The following is a 20,889-nucleotide window of genomic DNA, read 5'->3' as shown; positions in this document are numbered from 1 at the left end:
TGGCAATCACAGCTCACCGGGGCCTAAAGTAACAACGTGGGGGATACCAGCATGGGGGATCAGGACCTCCACTGAGCCCTCTGACCCAGGAACGGCCTCCCTCCGTTCAGGCCCCAGCCCCTGGATTCTGCTACCTTAGTCCCAGGTAGGGGGATAAGAGTCACGGTCAGGCGGGAGGAGGGAGAGGGCACTGCTCCCCATGACCCACTGGCCCCCTCCTCCCAACAGCGCACTAGAAACAGGAGTCCAGCCCTCATCGAGTTCATGAGAGGCACACCCCTCTGCTGAATCCTACCCGACCTTCACAAATTCAGGGTGGAAGCGCATTTTCTAATCAAGTAGAAGGGAGTCACCCCTCCATCTGAGAGGCCCTTGCCCCAACCTCCCGGCCTGGACACCTGGCCCACAGGTTGGGGGCCTGTCTCCCTCCTCCCGCCCACCCTTTTGATCAGCCCTGAACATCAGAATCCACTTCTGCCTTCCAAAGGGGCTGCCTGGAAGGCCACTGTGGTCCTAGCCACCCCTGAGGATTCCCGGAGGCCACCGCCCTAATCACTAGTGCACCACCTGCGTTTCCAAGCCAAACCGCCTAAGCAGGCCCCCTGGCTGGCCACGGGGATGAAGTACGGCCCAGCCCTGCGGCCGGGAAAGGCAGACTCCGAGCAGACGGAGACCGCCCGCGGGAACACGTCTGCCCGGGTTGCAGGGGCAGCGGGGCGGGCAGGCACTGGGACGGAGAAGGGTCCCAGAGCCGGATCTGGTCCCGAAACTGTTTTGCCCGCCGGGCGGCCGTCCCTACGTCCACCTGGCTGCCCAGGGGGTGGGCGCAAGGAGGGCGTTTCTTCGGAAGGACTCTCCCGCCGCGCAACTCCTGGGCTGGGGGGTGGTAACCACCACCACCGCCGCCACCACCACTCGCGGAGGGCGATCCGCTAAGCGCGCTGCGTCCCCACCCACACCTCGCTCGGCCGAGCGCCGGGCCGGCGAGGCTCACCCACCTCCAGGCGCGGCAGGTCAGGGTCGAGCTGCGTGAAGCTGTTCAGCACCACCGGGCAGCTGTCGGGGCCGCCCACCTCCAGGCGCACGGCGTCCCACACGCTGCGGCTCCGCCTGGAGCCCGGAAACAGCGACTCGGCGCCGCCCGCAGGCCCGGCCGCCTCGGCCCACATGCGCTGCACCATGGGCGGCTCGAAGCGGCGCGGGCGGCCGGCCGGGCCGAGGGACCCGGGGCGGCGCGGGCGCGGGGCCGGCCCGGCGCGCAGCGGGGGCGGCGGCAGCGGGCCGCGCGGCTCGGCGCTGCCAGCGCTCTGCGCGCGCCAGCCGGCCCCGCGGAGGTCAGGCCGGGGGAGGGGCTGGCCTCCGGGGGCGGGGCCTGCTGCTTCGAGGGTAGGGGCTGGAGTCGCCGGAGGGGCGGGGCTGGAGACGCTGGAGGGGCGTGTGCACGCGCGCGCGCGAGCGTCCCCGCGCGTGTTGCTGGCTGTTTGCGTCTTAGGGAAGAGCACGTGTCTCGTGTGTGTGTGTGTGTGTGTGTGTGTGTGTGTGTGTGTGTGTGTTGCGGCTCCTGTTTGCGTCTTAGGGAAGAACATGTGTGTGCGTGTGTGAGTGTGTGTGTGTATGTGTGTGTGCGTGTGTGTGTGTTGCGGCTCCAGATACACACCACAGTTCGGCACGGGTTGCGTAGGTGTGTGGGGTACGCGTTGACATGTGGCCAAGCAGTGGGTGTCCATCTGCGACAGACTCCAGTTAAGCCCCTCACTAGCTCTGTGACCTAAGACAAATTGCTTAACTTCTCTGAGCTTCAGGTTCTTCATCCAGGAAAGTCACAGCTGGTAATCGCTGTATGGCACGCTCTCAGCCAGGTGCCTCTACCTGGCTATGTGCTCCTGAGTCCTGGAGTCAGGACCGGGTCCTCCCTGCACCCCTGTATTTGGCCGTCCTGAGAGTAAGGATTATGACCAACCTAGACAGCATGTTAAAAAGCAGAGACATTACTTTGCAAACAAAGGTCCGTCTAGTCAAAGTTATGGTTTTTCCAGTAGTCATGTATGGATGTGAGAGTTGGACTATAAAGAAAGCTGAGCACCAAAGAATTATTTTGAACTATGGTGTTGCAGAAGACTCTTGAGAGTCCCTTGGACAAGGAGATCAAACCAGTCCATCCTAAAGGAAATCAGTCCTGAATATTCATTGGAAGGACTGATGTTGAAGCTGAAACTGCAATACTTTGGCCACCTGAAAAGACCCTCATGCTGGGAAAAGTTGAAGGCAGAAGGAGAAGGGGACGACAGAGGATGAGATGGTTGGATGACATAACCGAGGCAATGGACATGAGTTTGAGTAAACTCCAGGAGTTGGTGATGGACAGGGAGGCCTGGCATGCAGCAGTCCATGGGGTCGCAAAGAGTCGGACACGACTGAGTGACTGAACTGAACTGAGGGTCAGGGTGTGGTGCTGGGGGAAGGGCCTCTGCCAGGGCTATGTCAGCCCTAAGGCTACCCGGAGGAGGTACCGGCAGAAAGGAGATGGAGGAGGGGCAGTCAGGGGAGTAAGGGGGAAGAGTCCACACTCAGCATGACCAGCTTGGGTGTCCACATTCAAGAGTAAGGGGTCACGAGGGACTCAGGCCAGCCACGCACCTGCCACTAGCCTGGCTGGCTAGGACCCCTGGAAGCTTGAGTACTCGGGGTGTCCAGGTAGCCTGCCCTTGAGGATGCTGAGGGCTGGCTGGGGAGCCTCAGCTGCTCTTTCTAGAAACCAGTGAGAACGTCCCTCTGTTAGGTAGGTGAAGACTTCAGGCAGAACAAACAGCACTCCTGGCTAAGCCCAATTTGCATAGGGCAGGCCCAGGTGGAGGAAAAAACATAAAAGGAGGAGCCAAAGCACTTTCTCTCGGACTCTCTCTCCCACGTGCGCGCGCTCTTTTCTTAGATGTCACGCGAGTGTATGTTCCTCGGTTCTTTGTCTCGTCACAACAAAGATTTGGAGCAACGGACATTAAAGCCCTTGGCGTGTCACAGCTCTCGGGTCTTGGACAAACCCTGCTACAGCTCTTAGGCAAATCAGTGTTACAGCTCCATTTTATTTAGAAGATAGCAGGAGAATCCAAGACTTGAAGAGAAGAGAATGGAGCAGTGCGTGGGGAGGGAGAGAGAGAGAGAGAAAGAGAGAGAGAGCGCGCACGCACGCAGGGAGGGGGGGGAGAGTCCTTGAGAAAGCGCTTTGGCTCCTCCTTTTACTTGTTTTTCCTCCACCTGGGCCTGCCCTATGCAAATTGGGCTTAGCCAGAAGTGCTGTTTGTTCTGCCTGAAGTCTTCACTCTGGTCCTCGGACCTTCCTTTGACCTTCCTTGTCTTTTAGCCACCGCCATTTTGGACTCCTTCTCCCTATTCTACCCACCTAACACCTTCCTCACACCAACACACTGCCCAGGCCCGCCCCGCCTGGCCTCAGTTCTCAGCCCTCTCAGGGGTTGGTGGTCGCTGTCAGCAGCCCTGGCAATGCCACCCACCTCTCCAGAACTGGTTCCGTACCGCTGGGCCTCAGTTTCCCATCTGCAAAACGAGGGGGTGGGTCTGGACTCCTCACTCCATAAGCATATCTGGCTCACCCACCCTGAGCCCCACCGCAGGTATCCATGGACAGTGGGGACCCAGCCGCTCCCTCTGACCTGTGTGCCCACCAGATGTGCAGCCCACATCTGCAGCAGGTGCATGGTCCTCCCTCAGGCACAAGGAAGGCTTTGACAAAGACCCACGGAAGACAGCTTGAGGACTTCTATTAAAAACCTTCATGCCATGAAAAAGCATGCATATATGCATGACCGAATCCCTTTGCTGTACACTTCAGAAGTTAAGATAACATTGTAAATCAACTCTGCTTCAATAAAATAAAATTTTAGAAAACACTCATGCCCTTAGATTTGACAACCTCACTCTTAGGAAGTAACCTTGAGAAAGCGTTCAGAGTGGGGACGTGGATTTCCACGTACTGCTCTGGATGTATACTACTCTGCCAAAGGAATTACAGGCTACAGGGCCTCAGACAGTAAAGAATCCTCCTGCAATGCAGGAGCCGTAGGAGACACGGGTTTGATCCCTGGGTCGGGAGGATCCCCTGGAGAAGGGAACAGCAACCCACTCCAGTATTCTTACCTGGAGAATTCCATGGACAGAGGAGCCCAGCGGGCTACAGTCCATGAGGTCACAAAGAGTCGGACATGACTGAGAAACTAACACTTTCACTTTCAAGGGAATTCACTCAAACACTCTGCACAGGCTCAGACCCCACATGCCGTGACCCACCACAGGAGGACCATCACACAGGGAGTTGTTGTCCAGTCGCTCAGCTGTGTCCAACTCTTTGCAACCTCATGGACTGCAGCACGCCAGGCTTCCATGTCCTTCACCATCTCCCAGAGGGAGATGCTCAGCTATGAAAGTGAAAGTGAAGTCGCTTAGTGGTGTCCAACACTTTGTGACCCCCTGCCAGGCTCCTCCGTCCATGGGATTTTCCAGGCAAGGATTACTGCAGTAGGTTTCCATTTCCTTCTCCAGGGGACCTTCCCGACCCAGGGATTGAACCGGGGTCTCCCACACTGCAGGCAGACTCTACCGTCTGAGCCACCAGGGAAGCCCACAAGTCAGAAACCCAGGATACAGCACATGCTTTCAGAAGCTGATGTTACACGTGTGCATATGACTACAGGGACCTACTTTGCCAAAGTAATGGTGGTTATCTCTGGGCAGTGCTACACATTTCTTAAGTCTCAGAATTTGCTAATTTTTCTAAAATATTTTAGTAATCACACATACATAATAATAAACACTGGGTTTTGTTTGTTTGCTGTTTTTGTTTTTAAAGCAAGATTTGGTTTGGGGCAGAGATCCCAAGAAGGCTGTATAGGAAGCCCCAGGGGAGGGTGAGATGGGTAGGGCATGTATGTTCAGAGAGGAATGAGGCTCTCCAAGAGAAGTGAGGGGTGACCTCCAGGCCGGACACTGCCTCAGGCTAGAAACTTCTCTCTGAGTCAGTCTCTCAGAGCCTGGGGAACTAAGCACCTGACTGCACTCACTTTCTCTCTTCTGGGTTCCTTTTATCTCTTTTCTCCCAGGGAGGGGCCTGGCAAGCAAGCTTCTGCCCACTTTCCAACTGGGGAAGAGGCCCACAGAGGCCAAGTGACTTCTGAGTGCACCAGGCTCACCACCTCTCTGACTCTGAAGGTCAAGGGGACTGGGGTGAGGGGGCCCAAGCCGAGTGGAGAGGTGAGAACAGGGCACTCCATCACCACACCACACAGCAACACAGCCGGCGGGGCTGCCTCCCATCCCGCTACCCAGACAGCATCTGCTTGGAGGAGGTTGGGGGGTTGGTTTCCTCTGGTTGGTGTCTGTCTGATTAGTGTCTGTCCCCCTCCCTGCTTTGGGGGTCTCCTCCTGGGTCCTGAGAAGCTTGCTCACTGCTCCAGCTGGCTACACACACACACACACACACACACACACACACACACGGTCCTAGTTCCCAGGGGTGCAGTGTAGTACAGAACCCAGCACCGAAACGCCTGGGTTTGAAGCCCAACTCCACTCCTTTCTTTGTGTGGCCCTCCCTTCTAGCCAATGCCCACCCCCACCCACCCTGCCCCCGCAAGTCATATGTGCCTGTATTTCCAAGGCACAGCTTTCTCCTGCTTAGCAAAGGGACAGCACAGGTAAAGCACCTCAACGGGGGCCGAGAAGGGACTCCCCTGGTGGTCCAGTGGCTGAAACTCTAAAACTCTGTGCTCCCGATGCAGGGGGCATGGGTTTGATCCCTGATCGCGGACCTGCCGCAACTAAGACCAATGTGGCCAAATAAATAAATATTAATAAAACCAAACCAGGGACTGAGAATCCCCGGGCACCGCGCACGTGCAAGGCCCTCTCCCCAGCCCCCAAGCACCTCGTCTCATGATGTTCCCTCAAAGCTGCCAGGGAGATGTCTTCCCAAGGGCAGAGCAGCCCTAAAGAGAGGGAACCAGCACTGCAGGGACCGCGTGGAAGAGCCGCCCAGGAAAGTGCTCTTGCTGAAAACCTAACCTGAATCCAGCCAGGCCTCTGCGCACGACCACTGGCGGAATGACAGGGCGCAGAGGAACACGTTAAACACACACAGGGACGCACCCCACAAACTCCAGACTCGGGGAATCTTCGCAGGACAGACCACCCAGTTCCTTCAACAAATACATTTCAGGGGAAAACGCAAGAGGGAAAACGTAGATTAAAATAAAGGTGGGACATGCAACCAAAGGCAACATGTGGATTCTGGACTGGGATTTGAACAGGGCAACTGTTTAAAAAAACAAACACACAACCACACACACAAGACAACCTAAGGAACAACTGGGATGATTTGAACACTACGGGGTATCTGTTTGAGCAAACTCTGGGAGACAGTGAAGGACAGGGAAGCCTGGCACGCTGCTGTCCACGGGGTCGCAAAGAATCGGACATGACTGAGTGACGGAACAACAGCTGGCTCTCTGATGATAGCTGACATCATTTTTTGGATGTGATCATGGGATTTCGGCTACTATTAGAGTAACCTATTGAAATACTGATGGACGGAGCTGTGTGTCTGAGGTCTGTGTCAACGTCGTCCGCGGTGAGGAAGGAGGGCCCATAGAGAAGCAGGAGAGCGGCCCCGCGGTGGGATGAGGAGAGCTGCGTGTCTTTATGCCATTTTCTCCACTTTTGTGTTCTGGGGAATTTTTCATAATAGACGTTAAGAAAGAAAAAGGACACAGTTTGTTTCGATTCATCCTCTAATGCTGCTGAGGCTCCATCAGCCCTGAAGGGAGGGCAGCAATCCCCAGACCTGGAGCCCTCCGCAGTGACCCCAACCCACTTCACCACTTCCCATGCTCCTGAGGCTCTCAGAGCGTCCAGACAACATGATGGCCCAAGGCAGTGGGCAGAATCGGAATCACGAGGCTCAGATGGGGCTCGTGACCTCGGGCTAGTCTGAAATCGAAGCTCTGTTGACCCAGGCCCTTGGAGGGTCTGCCGGGAGGGAGACACCAAGCTATGTACAAAGTGCAGGGTTTTATGAATGGGGGTTGCTCCCTGCTTTCCTGCTCTGGCTCACAGCGCACCCCATCCTAGCCATCCCAGGGTCCCAACCTTTCCCTGGGGAGCAGGGGGTGCACCCGTCCCTCCCTGGAGATCACAAGGAGCCCTGGATAACATCGCTGTACAGACCGCTTCTGTAATCAGGATGCTCCCCGCACAGGAAGCCTAAAAGACAGGTTTTGAGCTGACAGCCAGGAAGAGAACCGGGCCAAACCTAGCCCACATGTGTTTTGGTTGGCGTACAAAGTGTTTTTCAATTTTTGAGCCAACAGTAAAAGGTCAGGTGACTTCATATAAAAGTCCCCATTTCTGGCTGCTCCCGTAACTCGGGACAATCCAGACACACCGGGTCTGTGTCCCCACGTGACAGGAGGCTGGGTGGGAGCTGACGGGCACTTGTCCTTTGCAGCCAGGCCTGTGCTCATGGGTTTGCCCCAGACCCCACTGGGCCTCCCGTCACTCCCTGGTTCACAGGCCCCTCAGTAGCCGCCTTCGGTTTAAGAGAAAGGTGTGCTCAGGCCAAACCTCTGGGGCTCCTTTCCCTTCCCGCTATCATCCAATCACTGGAGCCCAGACATACAGCAGCCAGAGGGGTCTTGACCCTTCAAAGCTCGCCACCCCCAACCTCCGCCTTCAGACAAAAGACCAACTGCTCAGTGTGAGCTCAGCTGGTATCTCTGGGGTCCTCTCTCACGATGCCCAGGGAGGCTCACACAGAAAGGCTGCAGTCCCCAGAGCCTCAAGCCATCCTCTCTCTGCCTGGGCCATGCTTCCCACTTTTTATCCACCCCTTTGCTTGGCACAAGGTCCCAGGGAATGGGGTTTGGGCCCAGGGTGCCACTCCAGGTACCTTGATGGCTCAGAGCAAGAACTGGCTAAAGGCCACATCCAGGTGACAAGGTTCTTGGCCATCACCTCCTCCAACTTCGGTCAAGGTGCCGGAGGGAGCTGGTGACCCAGTGAGGAACAGCAGTCAGGTACCCAGACTCAGTTTGAGCAAGCTCCAGGAGTTGGTGATGGACAGGGAGGCTTGGCGTACAGCAGTCCATGGGGTCACAAAGAGTCAGACATGACTGACTGAACTGAACTGACCCAGACTCAGGTCAGGCTGTGGAAAACCTTTCATCTCTCACTGAGCGGGTGGAGGTCACCTGGTCTGTCTTTTCTGATCTATATTTAGAGTCTGGGGAGGTCATAGATGGGGTGTGGCCTGGCCAGGCTCCTCGATCGTTTCCCTGACCTGATGTCACCATTCCTGGCTGCATGGGTCCTGGGGTGGCCCTCTGTGGGCAGGAGGTGACGCACCTGGGCTGAGTGTGGGAGCTGTTGGCACAGCGGGCCACCTCCTCCGCCCCTGGTTCCTGGGAACTTCCAGGGACGGCCTCCTCCTCAGGGCAACGGGGAGTCCCCAGGGGCTAGAGGCCAAGCTCAGAGACGGTCAGGAGGCGGGACATGAAGCTTCCAAACAACCAGGAGACCATCCGGGGTGGAGGGGTTTGACATCATTACCCCAAATCTCTGACCTCACTGGGCGTTGCTGTCCCAGCGTGAGCAGGACAAGATGAATCAATGCCCAGATCTGTGGCAACAGGACTTGGATTCTGGCATTCTGGACCAGCCATGAGTTGGCTCCCCGTCCTCCCCTGGAGAGGGGTGGGCATGGCCCCCGACTCTGACTTTCAGGATGCTGGGGGTGGGGGGCACTCGAGACGAGCACACATGATGTCCAGGGTCTTACAGAGTGAGACCAAGCACCACTCTGATAACTGTCCTCCTCTCCCAGAGCGCTCAGGGCCCGACACCCCCAAAGGCCACCTGCCCAACAGGTGCCGGGCCCAAGGTGGGGGTGCAGGAGAGGAGAGAGGAAGAGAAACAGATGGGGGAGGGACTCCCCTGGGGCTCCATCGGTTAAGACTCCTTGATCCCAATGCAGGGGGCACGGGTTTGACCCCTGGTCGGCGAACTAAGATCCTGCATGCCGCATGGTGTGGCAAGGAAAAGGGGAGAGGACATAAACAGGAGGAAATGCGCGCTGAGACTTGCAACTGAGCCCAAAAAGTGAGAACAACAGAGAGCGATCGGAGAGGCAGGGTCTTGTCCCCTGAAAAGCCCATACTGACGCAGACTCCACACCCAGGGCGGAGGAGGGGGCCTGCAGGTTTGGGAAACTCTCTTAAAATGCAGAGCCCAGGTTTGTATTCGGGTCCCTGCTCTGCGCCTTCCTAGCTTCAGTTCCCTCTCCCGGAGCCTCAGTTTCTGCGTCAGGAGGATGGAGATAATAATAATAGTAAGAATAGTAATACCACCACCACTTGGCTCTCAGGGGAGCAGATGATAAAACAGTGCACAGAGGCTTTGTGATCGGAGAAGAATCACTCGAACAGGAGCCGCTAAGACAATCCCCAGCCACGCCACCCCGCCCAGGCGGGAGCAGGTAGACAGGCAGCCAGCCTGGTGGGTACACACGGGTACCAGTGGCGTCCAAGCCTCGCCCCCACCCCGCCCCCCACCCAGCCGCCTCGCTCACATCCACAATGGGAGATGGAGCCTCTCCAGGCAATTTCCAGCCAAACTCCTTCAACCAGTTCTGATGGGAGGGGAGGAAGTCGAGGGCCCGGCCATGGCCTAGAAGCACCTGTTGCCCTGGAAACTCACCTCAGTGGCGGGTGCCGGCAGAGGCGTCTTCGGCCAAGATGTGGGGCTCTGGAGGGCAGCATGGCGGGCGACGGCCCACCTCCTGGCAGTCACCACAGAGACACAGGCGAGGAACACCCAGCCCTTCCTGCCCCTGGGCTCGGCGGGCCTGGTTTGCCGGGCCATCACGGGGAGGCAGGTGGGCCTGGGATGGGCTCCCGGGGAGGCCCTCTGCCAGTCTGCCTGCCTGTCCGCTGGCCCCAGTGGAGTCAGGCTCCCGAGTGCCTAGGCCTGATGTCACCCGCGTGGCTGTCATACCTGCTCCTGTGACAAGCAGGGCCAGGAATTCCTGCTCCTACCAGGCTGAGGTCCAGCCAAGGGTGGGTGGACTGTCCCAAGCCCGGCCAGTAGTTCCAGCTCAGATCTGCTGTCTTGGGGGGAGGGCCCAGCTGTGTCCCCAACACCCTGAGGCCCTGTCCTCACTCCTCTGCCTGGGAGAAAAAATCACCACCCAGGGACAAGTCACAGAGATCAAAACAGCTCAGCCAGTGGAGCCACCAGCCAGGAGTGAGTCCAGCCAGGTGCTGTGGGGCACAGGAGACACGCCTGACCCCCTCCGTTTCCTCTTAAGCCACTGTCTCATTTTGGAAGCCTTCCCCATCACTCAGCCCTCAGAACTCCTCCACGTCTGCCACCTAGACATGGGATTTAATTTTAAACGGCCGGGACCAACCTAGGGTTAGCAACTGTTTATTTTGCCAAGTAGGGCAGTTTAAAAAAAAAAAAAACTGTCACCATCATCATTATCATCATTTCAGAAAAGATCCCCCAAAAGTAACTAAGAGGGCATACGATCAAAAAAAACTGATGGTCACTAAATGAATATATTTGACTTTAAGGCAAATGCATGACCTTGTCTCCATTTCTCTCATTTCACCGCAGACCAGACACTGAAACCCGAGTTGAGTCCAACATACCCATTTGACAAATGGAAAAACTGAGGCCGCAGGGAGCAGGGACTTGCCCAAGATGTCACAGGGAGAGTCCAGGTCCTGTGTCTGTGCGCACCTCTGCAGAGCCCACATACGTAGCCTCCCTGCCTCAGCGTTCAGAGCTCAGATCCCCACACCTAAAGATGCCAGGGTGACCCAAAGGCTGGGCTGCCTCCTTACCCTTCTTGGGCCCTGGCAGGCGGCCGGCTGGGCACACAGGATCGTGGGGACCGAGAGGAGAGGAGGGTGGACCGGGGCTCCGGAGCCAGCCCGCAGGCACATCAGGCCCCCGGTTCCTGGAGGAGAGGCAGGGGCCGAGCCTGACGGCCTGGCGCAAAGCCCTGCTTCTCCAAGCTAGCTAGCATTTCACATCCTCTTCCGGTGGCTTTGGGGGCGCAGGGGACCCAGCAGAGGAGGCCGCTCAGAGCCGGGGAACCGAGACCTAGTTCCTGCCCCCGCCTGACACTGCCTTCCTCTGGGACAGGCACGTTCCTCTTCTCTCTGAGCCTCACTGTTTCTGATCCGTTATGGGAGGGGGTGTGGTATACAGAGGTTTTCAAATTATAGTTTCACATAACCCAACCACTGCCCCCACACTGCTGGGGCAGGAGAATTTCTTTCATGGCAGGAAGGATGCCCTGGACGGGGCAGCCTCTGCAGCGGGGCTTCTCTAGGGCAGAGGCCCCCAACTTTTTGGTATGAGGGACTGATTTCGTGGAAGACAGTTTGTCCATGGACTGGGGGTGAGGGGGATGGTTTGGGGATGATTCAACGGTGGTACATTTACTGTGCACTTTATTTCTAACCCGAGGCCGCCGCTGATCTGATGGGAGGTACTGGTCCACAGCCCGGAGGCTGGGGACCTCTGCTCTAGGGAATGTGGGTGGGCATCTGGAGGTGGGTGGGCTGAGGGGCAGGGGGTTCCAGGTGGACCCTGAGGCAGCAGCCTTCCTGCCCCCCACACACCCTCCCTCATGCCTGCACCCAGTATGTGTCTCCCGCACTAAAACTCCTCCAAAGGCTTCTGTCCAACCCACAAAAGAATTCAGAGTCCTTGCTGTCCCCGCCTCCAGGCTCCTCTGAGTCAGCCCTGACCACCGCCCCAAGCTCACCTCCCCTCCGGCCCCTGCTCCTTCTCCCCAGCCGCCTTGGCCCTACTGCACACAGAGACACTTAATCTGGACCTTTGAGAAACAGCAGAGGTGACTGGGCTCTCTGTTAGCAGCTCTGGGACTCTGCGCCAGCGACTTAGTGGCCTTGGATTCCTCATCTGTCAAATGAGCACAAGGACACTGCCGGATTCGACAAGAACTCAGCACAGGCCTGGTTTCTGGGCGGCACTCTGATCGTCTCCCATGGTCATGTGCCTGCCCCAGGGCCTGGCACTTGACACACACTCAGTGGATGTTGGCGGAGATTAGCCCTGCACTGGGGATGGCGTGGCCTGGCTCTTCCTCCAAGAGCAAGCTCCAAAGGACACTCTGAGGCCTGTTGGGTGCTCGGCATGCAGCCCTACAACCGGGTCCCAGGGGATAACTTGGAAATGTTTGTCATCTAAAAGCAGCAAGCATGCACTGGCCACCGCAAGGCAGCCCTGGTCCTGCAAAGGTGAGGCCAAGAGGGCTGGCAAATATGGTCTGATCTACCTTCCTGAGGACAGGCTGGCATAGCAGGGCTCCCCTGAGTGCTCAATCTTGTTGGGGAGAAGCCCTGGGCAGGCCCTAGCAGGACCTGGGTGAGGTGGGGGACAGCCCTGGGCTTGGGGGGGGCCCCAGGAGGACCCCACCCTTGGCCTCTCTTTGCCATGTTGCCAGTTGACTGGTCGTATGACCTCGGGCATCCCTTGTGGTTGGACTGCCCTGGACGTGGACCAGTGAGCTCTCCCCAGCCTTTGGGACAGTGGGTGAAAAAGGAGACCCGGGCTCAGCGCCTGTGGCAGGGATCAGTGGGCAGTGTGGGGGCCAACAAGCCTTTCCAATTGTGTGGACACATTTGGGGGTGAGGGGGAGAGCTTCCAGAGGCCCTGGAGGAAGCGGGGGTGGGGTTACAGGAACCAACAGGGAACCAGGCTGCCCAGTGAGGTGTGCCTGTGTGTTCACGCCTTAGATTCGACAGGCATTTATTGAGCGTTTTCCCTGGTACCAAGCTCCGTGCAAACTGGCACGTCTACCACCCATGGCTCCTGAGCGCTCTTCTCCAACGACCCCAACCTTCTGCACAGGTCAACCTGGCTTCGGAGCCATTTAGGCCATTCCTCTGCGAGCTAGACCAGGCCCAGGCAGGGCTGCTGCAGAGCAGTGGGCCCCGAGCCGCTGGGAAGGCCGAGGGCCTGAGTCACAGGCTGGGGGGCAGGACAGGACCAGCTGCAGGCAAGAAAGGCCAGAGCCCCGAGGAGGCGGGGCCTGGGGCGGGGCGGGGCCTGGGGCGGACCCCGCCCACCCCACCTCCCAGACCCGCCCACCCCACCTCCCACCCGCGTCGGGGGACGGCAGAGGCGCCTTTGTTCCCTGCCGGCCTTGTGTCACCACATGGCCCACCCCATCACTGTCACGGCCTGGAACGGAGACGGGACATGGATGGCCAGGGCTCTGGGGCTGGGACGGTTAGGGACGCTCCACTTGCAACACCGGCGGCCCGCCCAACACTTTTCTCCACCTCCATCCCCGTGCTCCTACCGTGCATGGAGCTCCGGGTGGGTGCGGCTTCGGGGGGACATTTACAGCAGCCCTGAGATGCTAACCTGCCTCCCACACTTGTCCCAGGATACCGTGGGCACGTGACCTGCCGTTAGCGCTCTGCCCACGATGCAGGTGGCCCCAGGATAAGGCACCTGGCCAGCCACACACGGAGCTCAGACCCACAAAACCCCACTGGTGGACACACGTGTACGCACAGACATGCGCCCTGAATTCCGCTCTTGGCGGGGGCAGGGATTCCAGGGTTCTGGGGCGGGGGTCCTGCTGCCTCCAGCATCTGGGCATCCCCTCCAGGCTCAGGGCGGGGGTGGGGGCAGGGTGCAGGCCTCGGTGTGAAGCGCACTGTTTATAAACACTGCTGGGCTGTCGCTAGGCGCTGTGACTCAGAGCCAGAGTGGTGACTCCTCTTCAGGCTGTTTGCTCAGCACAACATCCTGTCCAGGAAGCAGACAGAAGAGGCCCGGGGCCAGGTTTTCACTCCTCTTTCCTGCAGGCTCCTGACCTGACTCAGGGTCCTGCTGGGGGTGGGAGACAGCCCCAGTTCTCCTCCCTCTCGTTTCAGGGAACCCGAGGCCAATCATCAAGTCACTCAACACACGGTCACCACCGGCCTGGCTCTGCAAGGTAGGGGTGACGCTGTGGCCATGCACGCCACTGACCCAGCCCCCCAAACCGGGAAAGGGGCTGTAGTCTGGGGCGGGGGTTCCCTCCAGGCAAACGCCCACATTGAGAAGCCTTGCAGGCAGAAGCAGCTACTGACGTCCCCCCAGTCCCAGCCCCAACCCCAGAACCCAGCTTTGCCCTGTCCCTGGTGCTCCTCGGTGGGACAAAGCACCTCTGCACTCAGCATTTGTGAAACAGATGAAGCCGCTGTAATTATACTCTGTTGTAAAACTGAGACAGTTGAGGCCCAGAGAGGGCAAACAAGTTGCCTGCGGCTACACAGCGGGCCAGTGCCATGCCCAGGGCTATGCCTGGGCCTGTCAGGTCCCAGGGCAGCCTGCTTTCCTCTGCTCAGTTCTGGGTTAAAGTGGATTTGTTCCTGGCAGCACAAGTCCAGCTTGGCGCTGCTGGGTCCCTGTCAGCAGGGACCTTGTATGATAGTCCTTGTATGATGTATGAAGGTGGTTGGTCCCTTGTATGATGTCCAGCTTCATGTCCCTGTCTGCCTCCCCAACACCCAACTCAGAGCCTAAGCCGGAGTCAGGGGTCCACCCCCCTCCCCCTTATCTCTGCTGTTCACTGATGTGCCAGTGTGGGCATCGTTTAACAGTAACAATGTATGAGGCAGGTTTGCAGGTGAGCAGCTTGGGGCCAGAAGCTCAGAGACAGCACCAGACTCACCCAAAGCCACACAGCAGGCTGGCTTTTGAGGCTGGTGTTCCCAAACTGCTCCCAGCTTCTTCTAAGAGCTGAGGACGATTCTGCTCTTATTTCCACCGGCAGGGGTTCCTCTTTAGAGGACGACCATCAGGGGCCAGAGCCTCAGAGTGACTTGTATGAAAGGTCACATGCCTTAATGGGGAAGCTCCGCCCCCTCTCCCAGGCTGGGGAGAAGTAGGGGCCGGTCAGAGCGGCAGAGCCCTAGCAAGAAAGGCAGGGGAAAGTGAAAGTCGTCCAGTCCGACCCTGGGACCCCGTGAGCTACACAGTCCATGGGATTCTCCAGGCCAGAAGACTGGTGTGAGAAGCCTATCCCTTCAGCGGACCTTCCTGACCCAGGAACTGAACCGGGGCCTCCCTTATTGCAGGCAAATTCTTTACAAGCTGAGCCACCAGGACCGCAGAGGGGGCGGTGCTTATTTTGGCAGCTGAGGCTTGGCCCCGCCCCAGGCAAGACAGTAACCCCGAGGTCAGCTACTCTGATTACTGATTCACCCACCGCAGGGCTCCCCTGCTCCGGCTGCCCGTCTGCTGGCTCCTTTAACTAGCCCACTGAGTCACACAAGTTGCCAAGAAGCCAAGAATCTGAGAATCCGGGCCTTGCCCCAGCCGCTCCCACTGGCTTTGTGCCCAGCAGGATCTAGCCGGGGCTCTTCCCTAGTGGCTCAGACAGTAAAGAACCCGCCTGACAATGCAGGAGACTGGGGTTTGATCCCGGGCTTGGGAAGATCCCCTGGAGATGGGAATGGCAATGCACTCCAGTATTTTTGCCCGGAGAATCCCATGGCAGAGGAGCCTGAAGGTTAACGTCCATGGGGTTGCAGAGTCGGACACGACCTAGTGACCGAACAACAATGGGACTGGAGAGCTGCAACTCTGAATAAGGATGAGCTAAGAAAGTAACATTAATAAAATGTCAACAAAAGAACCATCCACTGTGGGATTGGTTTTTGTCCCCCAACTCAGTGGGGCTCTAGCTCAATCTGCCCTGTTCACCCCTCATGCCCAAGTGGCTGGAATGATGCCCGCCCCAGTCGATCAGTAGATGGATGACTATGTCACTCACACACGCACGCACACACCATCACAGGAGCACAAAAGATACTGGTGTTATGAGCATTTTTTAGTTCTTTTCTTTTTAAAAAAATTGGAACAGGGGTGAGCTCCTTGAGAGCAGGGACTCTGATCCCCTGACGTATCGACGCCTAGAACGGTCCCCTGGCACACTGTGGGCTCTCAAGAAACACTCCCTGGTCCAGGTGGCTCCTCCTCCAGCTTCCAAGTTCCAGGACTTACAAATATTCAACAGCTCGGGGCCACCTACTTTGTTCTGGGAAGATGACCAGGAAAGCTTCCTGGAAGAGGCAGCAAGGCAGGAGAGGCACATGATGGACGGTAAAGCAGAAGGGCAAGTCCCTGTCTGCCAACCTATCACTAAAATGCTTTCCAGAGAACGCAGCTGGGAGCAGAGATGAGAGGCAGGGCCGGTCAGGGGAGTCAGAACAGCAGGTTAGCCAGGTTTTCCAGGAAACAGGGGCCTAGAGGTTCCCAGAAGCCCGCCTGCCTGGGGATGTCAGTCGGGGGAGGTGGGCAGTCAGTTCAGCTGTGGTTCAATCCGGGGATTTTTTCCTCCTTCCTGAGTTCCCTGCTCAGTAATGATTCTTGGGGAATGGAACTCTGCTCACCGGCTACACAGAGTTTGCTTTGCAGTGGTCTGACCACTAAGAAGCCCCTTCCCGAAGGGAAGCCAGGCCTGCGGGGCAGGGAGCTGAGCCCACAGTCAGGCCCCTGTGCCCAGCGCAGCCTGGTCACTTGGGAGCTTCAGGGCCAGGGGAGGCAGGACAAATGGGCTCTTGTGGTGAGAAGGCTGCCTGCCGTGCCAGGGACACTGCGTGCCCGGTGCCACCACCCACCCCGCCACCCGCCTGCGGGGGGCCGGGGCTGCCCTTTCAGAGGGGATCTCCTGAGCTGTCCTGGCCTCTGGAAAGGACCTGGAGCTCCAGATGGCTGCCAGGAGGTGGTGGGGGGTGCCTGCTGTCCTCCTTCCCACACTTCTTCTCCAGCAACGGAGTTCCTGCCGGCCGTGGGGGTGGCAGGGTGAAGATGCCTTGGGTTTCCAGGTTCTGGGGCTGAGCTACACATCCTCTGTCCCACCCTCCTGCCACCCACAGTCCCTCTGCCCAGCCCTGGACTTTGCTCCTTCCTTGGTGTCTCCCACAGAAGGCAAGACGCCAGGGCCTCCCCTCTCGGCCTCCGCCTGCTCATACCTGGGACTGGCGAGAGGGCGCCAAGGCACCAGGTAGCCTCCCCTGCCGGGGGACTCTCCACGAGCTGGACAGGTCTCCGTGCAACTGTCAGGCGAGAGCACACCAGTGTGAGCCGGGCGTGCGCCGAGCACCTTAGAGCCCCGTGAGCTGGTAAGCTCGCCTACCCGTTTAAAGATGAGAGGCTGGGGGTCCGGGCATGAACACTCAGGCCTCCTCACGGTCAAGGCTCGGGCCTGGAGCTTTGAACAAACAAGATGCCTGCACACATGTGCACGCGCTTTCACAATGCACGCTCTCCCTTCCCCAGGCACCTGTCGTGTGTCTGCACACGTCCTTTCACACACGTGCTCGCTCAGCCACCACCAGGTTGACACATGGTCACATATTCACTCAGAGGCTGGGGAGGCTCCCAAGATACACGTGTGCAGGACGGCACACCTAGGCCCAGGACCCTCGCCCTGCTGGGTGCCCTACTGGCAGACGCCACCACCCCGTGTCCCTAGGCTTGGAAAGCACACTTCCTCGGGGACGCTCCAAGCCCGCTCCTGGCAGGGTGAGTGAGAGGGGAAGGAGGCCTGACCCTGTGCAGGGATTTCCTGGACCCAAGGGGCTGTGGAGGAAACTGCTCTTGAAATCCTGGAGAACTGCCATCATCTGCTGCCAGTCCAGCCCTTCCACACCTGGCAGTGCCCACCTGCCAGATCCGGAGCCAGACAGGGCCTCAGGCCAGGTGGACTGCCTCGCCCTTGAACTTCAACTCCCAGTAACCAGAAGGTCAAAGGGCAACCTCCTGGTCAGCACACCTTGTGATAGGGTGGGATGGTGGAGTGCTGGAGGTCAGGGGCCTGGAGCACCAGCCTCAGGGAGGAAGGCCATCTCACCGTATGGTCTGGGCAACTGTCTCAACTTCTCGGGGCCCCTGTTTCCCCACCTGGAAATATGAGTGGATTCAAGTCGGGGGCCCTGCCTCTAGCTCCTCGGGGGCAGTCACGGCTTGTCCACACAGCCGATGGGCCACCTGGCCACCTGCCTTCCTGGAGGGGAAAAGACATCTCCTGCCACGGGCAGGCTTCCCAGGTGGCGCTAGTGGTAAAGAACCCACCTGCCAACGCAGGAGACATAAGAGATGCAGGTTCAATCCCTGGGTGGGGAAGATCTCCTGGACGAGGAAATGGCAACCCACTCCAGTATTCTTGCCTGGGGAATCCCATGGACAGAGGAGTTGGCGGGCTACAGTCCCCAAGTTCGCAAAGAGTCGAACACGACGGAAGCGACTGAACACGCGCATGCACGGCACCTGTAGAGGGCTTGCCTGTGCCCGGGCCAGGGGCTTCACACACCCTGACCTCCAGGAGTCCACAGGTGAGGCTGCCAAGACACCTAAGAGTGGAGGGACCCACCTGTCTGGATGCTGCAAACCCTAGCCAGGCTCCCTGGTTCTTGCCTCCTCCTGGAGGACGCAGCAAGGCAGGAGAGGCGCATGAGGGATGGTAAAAGCAGAAGGGCAAGGCCCCGTCTGCCAACCTGTCCCTAAAATGCTTTCCAGAGAACGCAGCTGGGAGCGGAGACGGGAGGCAGGGCCGGTCAGGGGAGTTGGAGCAGCGGGTCAGCCAGGTTTTCCGGGAAATAGGGGCCTGGAGGTTCCCAGAAGCCCGCCTACCTGGGGACGTCGCTCAGGAAAGGCAGCCTTCCAGGGCCTGAGTCTCCCCAACCCAGACTTCTCTCTCCCTTCTGACCTCTAGACAGCCTTACCTCCCAATGCCCGGGGGAGCCAGGGCCTCCCTGATAGATGGCGATGGGGACGGTTGGGGCTGGGCTCCCCCACCCTTTGCCACAGCCCAGACAGATGGGAGTGGACCCGGGCAAGAATCTCCCTGGAATGGAGTCAGGCGCTGGCAGCCCCGGGGCTTAAAGGGCGTCCTCTGCCCCTCCCCCCCCCCACCACATTCTCACTCTCCCAGTTCTGAGCTGGACAGGACTGGGAAATGGCCTTCTGGGACAAGACCGGTGATCAGGGGAGGCTCCCAAGAGGGGAGGAGGTGGGTGGTGGGGGTGGGGGGGGGAAGTTCTTGGGCTCAGGGCTACTCACTGGCCAGAGGACTTTGTCTCCACTGTCCAAGGTCAGCCCCTCCCCACCCCAGCTCCAAACAGTCAGGTGGGCACATCTGGACGGTCCGGTGGTACCAGAAGAGGCCCTGTGCCTTCCCCAAGCCAACCGGTTCTGGATCCCCAAGCCAGAAAGTGGGGGAGGATCTGGGGTGCCCCCAGGCCCCGGGGTGGGACCCTCCGCCTCTTACCCTGCGCGGGTAGTGAGGCGGGGTGAGAAGATCCCAGCGGCTTCAATTCGGTAAACTGCGCTCCCGCCCGGGGGCAAAACCCAGGAGGTGGGCAGCGCCCCCGCCCTGTGGTTCCCTCCTGCCCCTCCTCCCGGGCCGCCCGCTGGGCCGTGGCTCACCTCGTCCGCCCGCGCGCCCGGCGGCGGGACCACCAGCATGAACGCGGGCAGAGGCGCGCCGCCCGCTCTCGCCGCCAGGCCCGGCCGCGCCCCCGCGCCCGTTCCGGGCACAGCCGCCAGCGACCCGGACCCGGGCCATTGTCTGCGCCGCCCTCGCCCCGCCCCCTCCTCCCGCGGCGCTCCACGGGGGCCGGGGGTGGGGCTGGGCAGTCAAGGCCAGGATAGTCAGGACCCCCCACCCCGCGCACAGCCCGCAGGCCCAGCACATTACCGGGTACCACCGGAGCCTCCCCCAACTCCGGAGGTGGGCACACCCCCTCCGCCTTTGACGGATGCGGCCAGGGAGGCACAGAGGGTGATGGCTTGAGGTCACTTAGAGAGTGCATGGACCCGGTCAGACTAGGATGCTGGCTCCCTGAGGGCACCCAGAAACCCCTGTGTGTATGGGGGTGGGGGGGGGCGGTCACCAACAGTCCATCCCTCACTGCCCTCCCCAGAGAACGTCTGAGGGGCTCACACCCTGCCCAGCTCCCACATCCAACCCCTGGGTGGCCTGGCCCCAACCAGGCTCCCTCCATTCCAACACACCCTTCTGTCCTGGGGTCAGGGGCTCCATCCTGGCCAGACACGGCCCTCATCCATGGGCTTGGCTCTGCTGGACACAGGATCAGCTCCCTCAAAGTAAAAGTGTCCCATGAGAGGCCCACAGGGCCGGACTGTCTTCCCTCCCCACGGCAGCCCCATGTCCTCACACCAGGGAGCAGCGAGGCTCCCAGGGCTGGTGCCAGTTCCAGGACACTCGAGGCTAAGCCCTGAGCTGGGGTAGACACAGGTGCCCGTCTCCAAAGCCAGTGGCCTACCCCACGAGGCCGCCTGCCTCCCCTTGAGCATAGAGATGGATGCAGGTGGGCAGAGGAAGAAGAAACGGTGGCTGGCTTGGTCCTGGCCCCTCACCCTCCCACCCCAGGGCCCCATAAGTGGCATAATTGACGCACTGAATGGTTAACACAGAGATACAAGGGTAGATGGGGCTATAGATGGGGAAACTGAGGCTAGCAAGAAGGGGCATGCCAGGGTCACACAGCCAGTCTCAAAACTGGCCCAGAACCAAAATCCCCTATTTCAGGGGCTCCACCTACTGCCCCCCTCCATCCACACCCTGCCTGGCCATCCTGCTCCAGGCTAGGTTGCTCACGGCTTCAGGTTGTAGGGGGTACAAAGCACAAGGTGCTCTCCCCAACTCTGGCTGGTGCCTGGCTCTGCCCACTGTGCACTCTGACCCTGCATTTTATGACATTCTGCTACCGTCAGCTATCACTCAGGTCTCCAGGAAAGGGACGTTGCTAGGGGCCAGGCCTG

General features: G+C 59.1%; 1 protein-coding gene across 12 annotated transcripts in view; it reads right to left on the bottom strand.

Annotated features, from left to right (window-relative positions):
* LOC147362360 (ral guanine nucleotide dissociation stimulator) overlaps positions 1-20,889 on the bottom strand; it is a 49,996-nt gene that overhangs the window by 22,961 nt on the left and 6,146 nt on the right. For 2 of the 12 annotated variants that reach the window (XM_086324354.1, XM_086324355.1), the window contains exon 1: positions 999-1,306. The exons of 3 other annotated variants lie outside the window; for them this stretch is intronic. In XM_086324354.1, coding sequence (XP_086180480.1) covers positions 999-1,181 — 183 coding nt within the window. In that variant the 5' untranslated portion in view covers positions 1,182-1,306. Of the gene's footprint in view, positions 1-998; positions 1,308-10,910; positions 11,122-19,530; positions 19,674-20,889 lie in introns of those variants that run through there. 7 more of the 12 variants (XM_086324363.1, XM_086324361.1, XM_086324356.1 and 4 more) reach the window with 7 other exon arrangements.

This window comes from Bos grunniens, chromosome 11 (genome assembly GCF_055505025.1).
Source record: "Bos grunniens cultivar Pamir isolate PY7600 chromosome 11, Bosgru_T2T1.0, whole genome shotgun sequence".
NCBI lineage: Eukaryota > Metazoa > Chordata > Mammalia > Artiodactyla > Bovidae > Bos > Bos grunniens.
The sequence above is the reverse complement of the archived record's forward strand: the minus strand, read 5'-3'. Positions and strand labels throughout refer to the sequence as shown.